The sequence below is a fragment of the Hibiscus syriacus genome, unplaced genomic scaffold (genome assembly GCF_006381635.1).
Source record: "Hibiscus syriacus cultivar Baekdansim isolate YM2019G1 unplaced genomic scaffold, ASM638163v2 tig00116944_pilon, whole genome shotgun sequence".
In the NCBI taxonomy this organism is placed as follows: Eukaryota; Viridiplantae; Streptophyta; class Magnoliopsida; order Malvales; family Malvaceae; genus Hibiscus; species Hibiscus syriacus.
This window is the reverse complement of record NW_024063479.1, coordinates 725,516-738,047: the sequence shown is the minus strand read 5'-3', so window position 1 is coordinate 738,047 and position 12,532 is coordinate 725,516. Positions and strand designations below refer to the sequence as shown.

Sequence of the window (12,532 nt, the reverse complement as noted above, 5' to 3'; positions counted from 1 at the left end):
AAGCTCTACGTAATTAGAAGGGTATTCAGAATCCTTTACATCTGAGTTACTTGTGTTTTCATACATAACCAGAGTGATTTGAGCTGATAAGGAAGAACGAAGATTCAGGACCTTTACAATCTATGTCGATTGATCGGATTATCAAACAACTCTTAGATGAATAGTTCCCAGAACTAATGTTTGTCGACTGGTCAATTCATTGTCCTTCCAGGGTATTTACTCTTTAATACCACAAATTATTGTCCATAGATTATATTCAGAATCATCGCTGAATAGATCTTCCAATGTCTTTATTTCATTTCCACGCTTCCACAATATCATGAAATGCTGACGTGCTTGATTTGTAGTTCATGACTCAGAAGGACAATACATCATTTAAGTTCATTAGCATTCCCAGACTCATCCAAATCACTTATTTAATCCTCAGTCATTGAGCTTACTTAGATCACTTAGTAGTCAAGTCTATCCCAGTTACTTCAGAGTTTTCCAGAGTAATTCGGACGTTTCTGAATTTCGATACATATTATACTTTCATTAAGTTCAATTTGGTATTCGTAGTTGATTTGTCTAACGAATATCCACTTCTTAGTACCGAATGTGATATAGAGTTGAGCTGAGCTGAGTACTTTCAGAATTATCATCAATCCAAACTTGAGGATATGAACCAGAATTCGAGTGGTATCTATATTATTCAGGTACTGACATAGCATTAGTGTTGGTCAACTCACTTAAGTTGAGTTCCATAACTTTTAAGGGTAGTGCAACATCCATGTTTATTTGGATTTCTTAATTAATCCAAGACATTTACTTAGTCTAGGCTATAAGGACATTTTGGTCATTTTACAAATCTAGGGTATTTCAATCCTTTCCTTTCGTCCGGTCTTATTATTTAATTCAATTTATCATTTACTTCAGTCTTTTCGAACAATTCTGTCAAAGAGCATCCTCGATAAATTATTCCTCAGATATTTACTCATAACTCAGAGATTTACGGATTATCAGGAATTTTTTGTATAAACGTGTGAACTTAACGATGAAACTAGTAATTCATCGATTTAGGCATGACTTCTTGAGTACTTTTTCATTCAGGGTCAATTTGAGCTATTTTTTCCTCTTAAGGGTAATCTCGTAATTTCTTAACCATATAATTTCGGTATTAAAACTCTTAACAAAGATAATTATAATTTAGAGATTCTAGGGTTAATCGCTTTCCCAGATCTCTAAACTTTAAATTATTCCTTATCAACTTCTAGTATCTTGTACAAGCCATCTTGGTTTAGAAATCGGTTATCCATATTTCCTAAGCAAAACTAGTATTTTCTATACACATCAGTAGTTTCATCAGATCAATTTGTTTTTACAAACTTCTTATCCATCTTCCAAGGTCAATTCTTGTCTTTTTACAATATAAGGTTATTTTCGTAATTTTTCCTAATCAAAGTATTCTCATAATTTATCATCCAAGTACCTTTAATGAGATAAATTATAATTTATATATTCAGGACTAGTTTCTTTATTACTCAATCACATAACTTGTAATTCAATAGAGACTTAACTAATTTATCACTTAAACAGTATTCGGTTCGAATTCATCTATAATCAAACATCCATAATCAAACATGCATAATAGACAAATCATATACATCCATGCATTTATCAATTATCAATATGTTTCATAAAACATAAAGAGGTATTAATGTATTACCTTGATTTTCGTGTCATACTGATCGACCATTTAACTCCATTCGAACGCCCTCAATCTTGAAATAAACTTCCAATAATTATTCGGATATATATCAACAAAAATTTCATCAAAAAGAGCTTAATTGCGAAAAACGGATCGAATTGGGTGATTAATCAGTAAAAAAACATCTTACCGAGTTCGAATTTGACGAAACGGACTTCATAATCAAACTCATGAAGTCAACAAAACCCAAAATATGATTCTTGAATTTAATCTCACTAACTTGATTTCTAGCTTCCAATCTTTTTCTCACAAACACGGACAATCCACCATACAAATAAGACTTCAAATAATTTTCTATACGATAGATCGGAGGGACCATTAAATCCGCTTTAGATTTCAAAGTTGGCATAACCGAAAAATGTGGTGCCAATTCTTTTGACCTAAAAGTCAATCCAATGTACATAAAGATGCAGAATTGAGCCCATTCCCGAACCAATGACCGAAGCCAGTAATTCTCCGAGGAGTCATAAATGTTAATGTATATCATAGTTTCTGCCACTGTAACTATTTGCATAGCACCCAGAAATTTCTTTAACATTCTGTACTTCATATAAACGGCATCACGCATTAGTTGGACCTCCTCATCCTCAATATAAGTCAATTGCTCCAGCAACAGTAATAGATTTTGCGATATATGATGAAAAATTACATAGAAAGAAATCATGTAATTAAGTAGTAACAGAACCTTGAAATAAGGTACAAAAGCTCGGTAGCCAACAAGAGTCGAGTAAAATACACATCCGATTGCAGTAGTAGTTCGAGGCTCCGTTACGCAAAGGCGTTCGCAGGTGATGCAGTAGCCATAAGAGATGAGCAAAAAGGAAACGAATGAAACTATCTTTGGTACTGATGGAATAAGCTTCAGTCTACTATTGCGAAACTCATCAACGCCATCAACAAATCGTTGCAAAAGAGATCCGGGTACTAGTTCCCTTGTCACAAAATAGAATACCATACTATAATGTGTTGAGCCAGAAACTTGAACATTGAAGACCAAAGAGAAAAGCCCCTTCTCTGAAGCAACTTGTGCAGCACAGCCTTGACGCCTGACAACATAATCTATTCTTTTTGTGTCTTTAAACCAATCAACAGCAACCAGATCCATTAAATGCTTTCCCGCAGGAATCTTTGATTTGTTGTAACAAAAATGCTTGCTACGTACTCTGAAATTGTTACCATCCGTTATTCTCCAACAGTCACGAGAATTATCACGGTCATCATGCCGTAGATTACCAGAAAAGCATGACAAATCAATTCTCTCAACCGATTCTTCTTCCAGGGCTGTTCTCTTGATATCATAGTCACTTTTAGTAGGATATGCCTCATGTTTTGCTTCAAGCATTTGTTCTTCATCCTCATCGGAGTATTCATCCATCAACAAAGAGTTTCGGCTTGCAGCATTCATTTGATCAGGAGAAGCAGTGAGGGTAACAGATAACTCATATATCTTTTGAGTTTTTTTTTTCCTTTCCAGTTGGCATGAGTTAAAAATAATACCAAAGGCTTTAGTGGATACAATAGCGGGCCGAAAGTGAAAGCTGAAAGCAATAGATTCCAACCATGGTTGCATTATCCTTACTTAAAAAAATATCTCTTATTGAGTGGCCCTCAACTTGTTTATTAAAATAATAGTATGATAAAACAATTATTTTCCAACTAAACTTCATATCATTTCACAATAATAAACTATCGTATTCTATCAATCTCTTAAATTTATAATAATTAAGGGAAGAAAATTATAACTAAATTCCATGAATTTTCTCCATAATTCTTTTGAACCCAATACTTCAAAATTTCTAAAATTTATATCCTAAATCGGGGTGTGACAACACTGGTCAATTGAACAAATTCGATTGTAAGCTCCAACGTTTAATTTGGTTGAATTATAATTAAAAAATAGAAAAAGTATTCAATTTATATTTTAATTGAAGTTTATAGGTTAAATTAGAAATTAACTTTATATAACGTGTCATGTTATTAATGTAATACATTTGTTTCTGGGCCTTATGGGTTTCAGAAAGGATTTATGCCCAATCGCTACATTATGCAATTATATGGAACAATAGCAAAATGTTAATGGATTTAGTAAGCAGAAAGATCCCACGATACAAGATTTTATATTAAGGGATGTACTTATAAAAATATATTTAAAATATATATATATGCAATTAAAGTTTTCAAATAATAAAAATTAGTTGACCCTTATTCTCATATGTAATGGGGTAAAGGGAAAGTAAGATAGTAGGTTGCCCCAAACATTAGGTTGAAAGCAGCTTCTGTGAGAGACCTCCGAATTATGAATTGCCCATCATGGGATTTGATTTTATGACCACAAGGTTAAGAGCCTTGCACTCTACCAACTGAGTTGGACGGGTAATTCAAAATTTACAGATAATGATTGTGCTTATCCGTTCGTCTCAGTCTATTCCTGACTTTAACCCTATTTATTTGTACATTCGCCAGCCTGGATGCCATTATGGATCTTTTGATTTGAGGTGTCTATTTTTTATGGTTTTTTATGAGATTAGGGTGGATTGAAGGATATTTTGAGAGGAGGATTGTATCTTTTGAAAATTTTATTTTATATATAATTTAAGTATTATTTTTGGTAATTTTAAATATTTTTATATGTACCTTCTAAAATTTTATAGTTATGTATCTTTAAAAATTTAATATATTTTTTAAAAAATTCACACCCTAATCTAAAATTTTGCGTGATGATGAGATTATTTCTGTGTTCTCATTTAAAAATTATTTGAAATGATTTGAATGCAATACAAGTATTGAAATTTATCACATGTTCCACAATGCACCGATGGTTGTCAGTGTCACAACATTGACTAATCAAATGATAGCTAAAAGGACATAACGTGTACTGTCCAAACACAAATGTTTAGTTGCTTTGTACCAGGATCCATTTGATTACATGGAGGCTTACAGGGGATTTGGTTTGTTTTCTTTGATTCATAGTTATTGTTGGGGTGCAAAGTATCTGTTTTTTGTTTTTTATTTTTCATTATAAAATCTGGTTTCAGCTTTAGGAATGTGTCGGATTTTGTGCAGGAAAATGTGTCAGATATTTTAAAAATTGTTCATATTCTTTATTTAACAATTGATATATGATTTATTGACTAATTAATTTGTATTAAATATTATTGAAGTTTATTAAGAGGATGAAAAGTCATTCGTACTTTAATTGAGTAGTAATATGATTAGTATCATTATTCTATAATAAAACATCATTCATCATCATTTATGCATGAATTGTTACATCAATACAATGAAAAGTCATATTAATACAATCAATCGACACATTAATACACTTACAATTAATATAAAAAACAAAATTAATATAATTAAAAGACGTACTCAATTGTTGATTAAATTTTATTTTATGAACAAAATAAACTCTTAAACCAATTAAAAAGGATATTATTAATGCAGATAATATATGATTAATAAGTTGCACATACATGTTGAAACATATATGATTAATAAGTTGTGAGCAATTAACTAAAAGTTAAGAGTTCGAATTTTGACATTTATGAATAGAGTAAACTGGATTGAGAGAAGGTCGTTCTTATAATAGGCTTCTGCAAAATTTAATTTGGATTAGTTAATCAATATATAAGATACTATCGATTAATTCAAAAAATAAATTGTGAGCAAACTAGCAAGTTAATAGGGTTGCGGTGTTTAACTTGTATCTTTGTACTAATTGACAATGAAATTAAGTTTTATTTGTCTACAAACAATAATATAATCATAATTACTCAATCATCTAAGGTTTTATCTTATCCTAATTATCCTATAAGCTAAGGTCAATATGCATAACTTATGAAATTGCTCTTTAGTCGATAGAATTAGGGTTAACAATCAACGATTGAACTCGATTCTTAGACAGTTATCTGGACATCCATGTGCATCTCCATGCTGGTATTTGCATTGGGAAATCCGAGCCAAATTAATCGATGTTTCTAATAATTGTTTCTCGAATGGTGAACCATCGATCAGGAACCTGTTCATCTTTTTCCAATAATCGTCGATCTGATCAATTACATGTTGTCGAGACATTGCCTCGGAGCAACCAGTTTCCTTCATGTAGCATGTGATCGAGTTTGCGCTTTCACCTCTTTCCAGTTCATCCTTTGAAGTTCCCAAGTCGTTGCAGAGTCGAAAAATCGTGGACAGCCAATGAAGAAACTCGTGGTAACGTTCCAAGCTATCGAGTGCCTCACTGGTGATGTTTGAGCTTTGTAGAAAGTAGGCGTGGACTAGAAAAGCATGTCCAGAGACAGACATCCATGCATTTTCGAGATAGTCTTCGAATGTCGGAACATGTTTGCTGCGTGTCCACTTTGCTTCTTGCAGGAATGATTTGCAGTTTGCACAGATCAGCCCACTGAAAGAAAAATAATAGAAAGTCAAGCAGTTGCGTTTACAGGACGTGCGAATTGTCAATAGGCTAAGAAAATGTTTACCATACCGCTTTTGTTAAGTATGGGATGATGTTTTCCCCATGATCTCTAAGAGTTTCGTATGCCATCTCATTAACAGAGTTGTAAAGGGCAAGGAAGCATAGCTCCATACACTTTGGAAGATTTTTCCCTGCACATACATCCCATCTGAAATCCAAGATGTAAATTTTCTTATTAGAATACTGAGTAGTAAGGGCTAAATAAGATTGGGATTACATTAAGATTCGAACCTTTGAATAGCGTCGGTGAATAACTAAAGTTCATCCAAAGTGCCGAAAACGTCGTAAACATCAACGATTATTGTTACCAATGAGGCAACTTTGGTTAGACTTTTTCTGCAATCCCTGAATTGGGGTTCAGAAACCACTCCGACCGACCAAAAGAAGCATTCCATGAGCCTGTCCCTTGCGAAATTCAACTTGCTCATCAGCCCCGTGCCGATCCACCATCTAATCGAACGTTACAAAAGCGACGCCATTAGAGTTGCAAGTGCAAAGAACATGCTTTGAAGAACTTCTTTTCCTTACCTTGTCATATCTTGAAGATCTTCTTGAAGCGTTGATTGCACCATGTTGAAATCCAACTTGGCCAATTCAAGTAGGGTATGTTTTGTAGCATTCTTTCTTCCATAAGCTTCGATGTACCACCGAGCTTCAAGCCTGAGCATTCGTCGATGCAGTGGGAGCTCCAGCGAGTGGATCACCTGTTCTAATAAGCCCTTTTCCCAATTTCTAACACCATGTAAATCCATGAGATGCACTCGTGAAAACTCGAGTGCTTCTTCCATTAGATCCTCTCCTTCAAAGGCAAGATGTGAAGCTTCATACAAGCTCAACATTCCTTTGACATCCTTGTAAAGGCATTCCTTGAAACTCCCCTTATCATCCTTGAAAGCTTTAAAGATATCTGCATTCGGTCAACTTACCAGCATCAGCCTATGTAATCAAATTAGAGTACATGGACTAAATCCGTAACGACTTATCCGAATGTGATTAATTATTTGGCATGATGATCAACTCTTACCTTGTGAGACCTCGTAGCCATGTTGCCTGAGGAGCCTGAATCTTAGAGATGCTGCATGCAGACTATACTGCGTCGCGACACAGGCGTCGTCTGAGGACACGGACTTCTGAAGGGCTCTATCGATATCCGTCTTGAAACGATGACCCAATCCCAGCCGTTGGATGTCATCGATCAATTCAAGCAAGATCACCGGCTCTACATCTTCATCATGAATAGCAAACCTCACTTCCTGCTCTAACTCCGCTGCTCTCTCTTTGTATAATACGTCCTGGGAATTCAGCACCAAATAATTATGTAAACAATGAAATAGAGGGAGTGATGAGATAGTGTGAGGTCTAATTACATACGGCGTGGACATTGTTTAGGGACTGAAGGAAATCGTAGCTCCAAATACTTGGCTGATAATTCGCCGAACGCCTTCCGTCTTTCGGCTGATCGGAAACGGAAACTTGTGTGGTCGACGACACGGCACAGCAGATATGGAAACTTGTCCGATCAGATACAACTTGTTGAGGATGAATTGTGGTAGGGGTCATTATTTGCTTAGGGTTAAAACGAGACAGGCAGAGGTTGCTGGTTGGTATAAGTGCCATAGTTCTCTTCCTTTTTTTCTTGTGCACAATCTTATGTTTCCGCGTAGATGAGTTCGCTCCTTTTATAGCGAAAATGTCATGTTTATTGATTTAATTAATCAATTAATAAATTGAAAAACAATAATTAAATAAAAACAATATCTTATTTACCTATATAATAATACTTATATAACTACATTAGACATGATCGTATAGATAAGTAGGACCACATGAACCATTGAATAAAATAATGCACATGTTAAATGCTATATTAAAGTTTCATCAACATTTTTTTCGGAGCTAAAAGACATTTTACTTTTACTTTTGTATTTAGTCCATTTACTTTAATTTAGTCGATTTTAGTTTATGTATTTTTGAATTTTAAAATTTTAATCTTGATCTAAATAATACGTGGATAATATATTTAATTTTTTTTTATTATGGCCCAAACAATAATCATTAAATCTATTAAATCAAATAATATTTTTTGATATTATGATTAAGTTGTAAATTTAATTTTTGTTCTCCAAATCAATTGCTTCAAGTCCCTATGTTTTAGTCATTTGTTCCAGTATCATTTGGGTCAGTTCGAAATTTTAAAATTCAAACAGTATAAGATTAAATTTTAGCAAATTAAAATATAAGGACTAAATTTACAGCTTATGCAAAGAACCTTTACTCATGGCATAATTTGACAAAACAGTTAAGGATAGGCTTGGTTGGCTTAAAAGTTAAAACGCCTTCCATCCTTAAAATTTTCGTTTTTTTTCTTTCAATAATCGCTAAATTATACATAAATTCTAAATTTAGCCCTTGAACTCTAATATATTAAATTTAGTCACATAAATTTTAAATTTTAGAATTTTAATCTAATCCAAACATTACAATGATAACATGAATAAATTATATGGTCTTAACCTTGTGGTCGTGGGATCAAGTCCCACTGAGGGCAATTCATAACGGAGGTCTTTCACGGAAGCTGCTCTCAATCTGGCGTTAGGGGCAGTCTAATACCCTACCTCCCCTTTATCCAATTACATATGGGAATAGGGTCAGCTAAAATAGTTAATTTGGAGAACAAGCATTAAATATATAATTTACTCCACGAACCAAGCTACATCAGTAGTTAAAAAGATAGTTATTATTCTTAGAGGTCCTAAGTTCGAGCATATACACTGCAAGGATGTTTGAGCTTTCAATGTTAAATAGTTACGAATCTTTAGAACATATACTATCTTATAATCACCTTAGATTAATAAAAAAATATAACTTACTCATAATACGAACTCGACTTAAAAAAATAACAACTATTGGTTAAGTCATAAACAAAAACTATTTATATTGTCCATGTACTATTTAAGTCAAAATTTATATTTTAAAATTTTAAAAAAAAATATGAAATTTAAATCGATCAAATTAAAATAAATCAATTAGATATACAAAGTATAAAAAATAAGTACATAATTTTATCAGTTATTAAAAGTGAGGAAGAATAAATTTAAGGGTAAAATATATAAATAGTCTCCGAATTTTTAGGGGTTGCTTGCATTTTGGTCGCCTAACTTTTAATTGTTTGCAGTAAGGTTCATGTTGTAACCATTTGTTGATGTGGCACTTAACTGTCGTTAACCCCCTCCCCTTTCTTCTTCTTAGTTTTCTTCTTCTTCTCCTGTTCACCACACCTCTTGTCAACGGTGAGTCACACTGCCATCACTATCGTCACCGACGTCGCCTCTCGACCACACCCCGACCCTCGATTCATACTCATCGTCCACCGTTTGTCTCAAATCGCAAGAAAACAATTCGAACACCCATCCTCGATCTCCGTCGTCAGTCAATAGTGATCATCACCGCCGATACCATTAAAAGCGTCGCGCCTTTTTGACCAAAACCTCGCTAGCCACTCGCTGAGACTCATCTTTGTTCTCTATGGAGAGGGCTCCGAATATTATCGAAAAACCCCAAATCCCCTTTTCTATTTTGATCAATTTACGGCCGATAGGACAGTCTGTTCGCCACATCGCCACCACCCTTGAAGTCCTCACACCGTTCAAAACAAAACCCACTCGGTCGTGGCATCTCGTCGTTGTCCTCAACTCTGTTCTCTGTGGAGAGGGCACCAAATCTCATCGGAAAACCCCAAATCCCCTTTTCTATTTTTGATCAATTTTTGGCCGATAGGACAGTCTGTTCGCCACACTGTCAACACCCTTGAAGTCCTCACTGTTCCAAACAAAACTCAGTCGGTAGTGGCTCCTCGTCGTTGTCCCTCCTCTATAGAGGCAAATAAGGAGTATGAGGAGGAGGAGAAAAAGAAGGAGAAGGAGAAGGAAAATAGGGGTTAACGACAGTTAACTGCCACGTCAGCAAAGCCTAACGGGACAGTACGACAGGGACCTTACTAAAAACAATTAAGAGTTTGATAGTTATATTGTAAGTTTTAAAAGTTAGGTTACCAAAATGCAAGCGTCCTAAAAGTTTAAAGACTATTTATATACTTTACCATAAATTTAATCTCTATATCCTCTACACAACCTGAGAACACGTGTTTAACGTGCACTGCGTCTCAAACTTTTTTTTTCTTTTTTTTAAATAAAATCCATTAATAATCTTTTCATAAATTTCCTAAATTTTCCTTTTTGCTCATCAAATTTAGAAAAACAATATTTTGGTCACTTATGTTAAATATTAAAGTCCATACTTCGTCCCCAATTCTCTAAGTTTAACCCCTTGAACTTTTATTTTTTTAAGAAAAAATTAAACTTTTAGTTGTTGGTAAAGTGATTTTTATTGAAACTCAAGATGAACACAGCTTCTCGAGCAGTAAACATAACAAAATCATTCACTGTAACCTTTTGGTTTATATTTATTTATTTTTAAATAATATGGGTGATTATAAAATAGTGATTATTTAGAACCCTTAAATTATAGACAACATGTACACATTCTATATTCAGCAGTATCTCTAATTTTTTATTATTAAAAAATATATGGGTAAATATTAAATTAGGACTCCAAATTCAAGTTTACTTTGATTTCCCCCTCATTTCTATGATTAATTATACTTTGCTCCCCTCAGTTTCTATGGTTAATTATACTTTGCCTCCTTCATTTTCTATGATTAATTATACTTTGCCTCCCTTAAGTTAGAATCCTAGCTCCGTCCATGCCTACAAATAAGGGTGAGCAAAACTAGGCTTGAATCGAAAAATTGGTTTTTTTGTTCGACTTAACTCGAATTAATTTCGAGTTGTAATTTCATAAAATTGACTCGACTAAAAAAAATCAAGTTCAAATTGAGTTATAAAATACAACTCAAATAACTTCAAAATTTTTAGTAATTAGTGGATTGATTTTCAAGTTTGAGTCGAGTCCCTCGACTCTGTATGATATATGTATATCACTTATGAAAAAAGTATGAAGAAATATATATGTATTTATATGGTTATTGAAAATCATTTAAATTGGAATAAAACAATATCATAATATTATAAATATTTATAATTATATTTAAACAAAAACTCAAAAACCCGACTCAACTCAAATTTTATAAACTATACTCGATTCTAAAAAAAAATCAAGTCAAGTTTGAGTTATAAAAAATGATTCATCAACTCAAATAACTCGATTTGACTCAATCGAACACTCACCCTTACCTACAAATTCAATTACTCAAATCCGAATCTTTAAATATAGCAATATTTCCTAATACTATTACTACTCTTCGATAATTTATTTGATTTAAATTAATTAATTATTATTTCATTTAACATTAGAAATATAGACCAAAATATCAAATAACTTGCCAAACAATTTAATTACATTTGGTTGTGGGTCCTTGCTTTGTTTAGATGATGTCAGTTTATGTTGGATTGACGTTTGGCGATAGGGCGGGGGGTTGGGATCCTATTGGAACGCATTGCTTGTTGTTTCTCATTTATGGGGTAGACTGTAGCTTCACTGATGTAGCCTGATCGGGTTGTTCTACTGCTGTAGTTCCAGGTGGTTGTTCTTGTTGTTCTATGGTTCTTGTTGGTTATGCTTCCATCCCAAGGTTTACTCTTTTTCCTCCACATAGGATTAGAGAGGTTTTTTAATAAGGTCATTGGGGTGGTGTACTTTATAATTCCAAATACAAAGTAACCATTTAAAAAAAAATGTTGGTTAAATTTCGTAAACATCAAAGTTCTAAATAGGCCTAATATGTAAGTTGGCAAGTGGCCAAATTTTGCATATGGAAAAATTCGTCTTTGATCCTTAAACTATTAAATTATTTGTAAGTTGGTACATAGAAATCAACTATAAATAAGTCTAAGAATTTTCATTTTAAATCATCTCAGAAATCAATTATAAACCGAGTTTGAGGGGCAACTTAAAATTTTTAAAAAAATAGAGGTTTAAATAAAAATTTTCAAATTTTTTGAAGGTTTAACTTATACTTTTTTTCAAAAAAATTAGGATCTAACTAAAACTTTTGAAAATTTAAGAGACTTAATAAGAATTTAAAAAAAATTATAGGAGAGGTTTAATTAAGAATATTCAAAAACATTAAAGCTTAATATGAATTTCCAAAAATTGTATGGGGTCAAATAAGTTATTTTTAAAAAAATTTAAGGGTTTAATATTAAAATTTTCAAAATTTTGGAAATATGGCCCCACGTATCTGCACTATGTTCCTCCCCTAGCTCGGTTTGATTTCAAACAATGAACAA

At 33.1% G+C, this 12,532-nt stretch overlaps 1 protein-coding gene and 1 pseudogene across 1 annotated transcript; both read right to left on the bottom strand.

Annotated features, from left to right (window-relative positions):
* Positions 1-1,589: 1,589 nt before the first annotated feature.
* LOC120188451 lies at positions 1,590-3,196 on the bottom strand. The gene is made up of 3 exons (XM_039191888.1): positions 2,727-3,196; positions 1,903-2,651; positions 1,590-1,593 (listed from the first exon to the last, which is right to left on the bottom strand). The coding sequence occupies exons 1-3, from the start codon at positions 3,150-3,152 to the stop codon at positions 1,590-1,592; spliced, it is 1,179 nt and encodes a 392-aa protein (XP_039047819.1). The 5' UTR covers positions 3,153-3,196.
* A 2,401-nt stretch (positions 3,197-5,597) lies between these two features.
* LOC120188450 lies at positions 5,598-7,809 on the bottom strand (annotated as a pseudogene).
* Between the last annotated feature and the right edge of the window lie 4,723 nt (positions 7,810-12,532).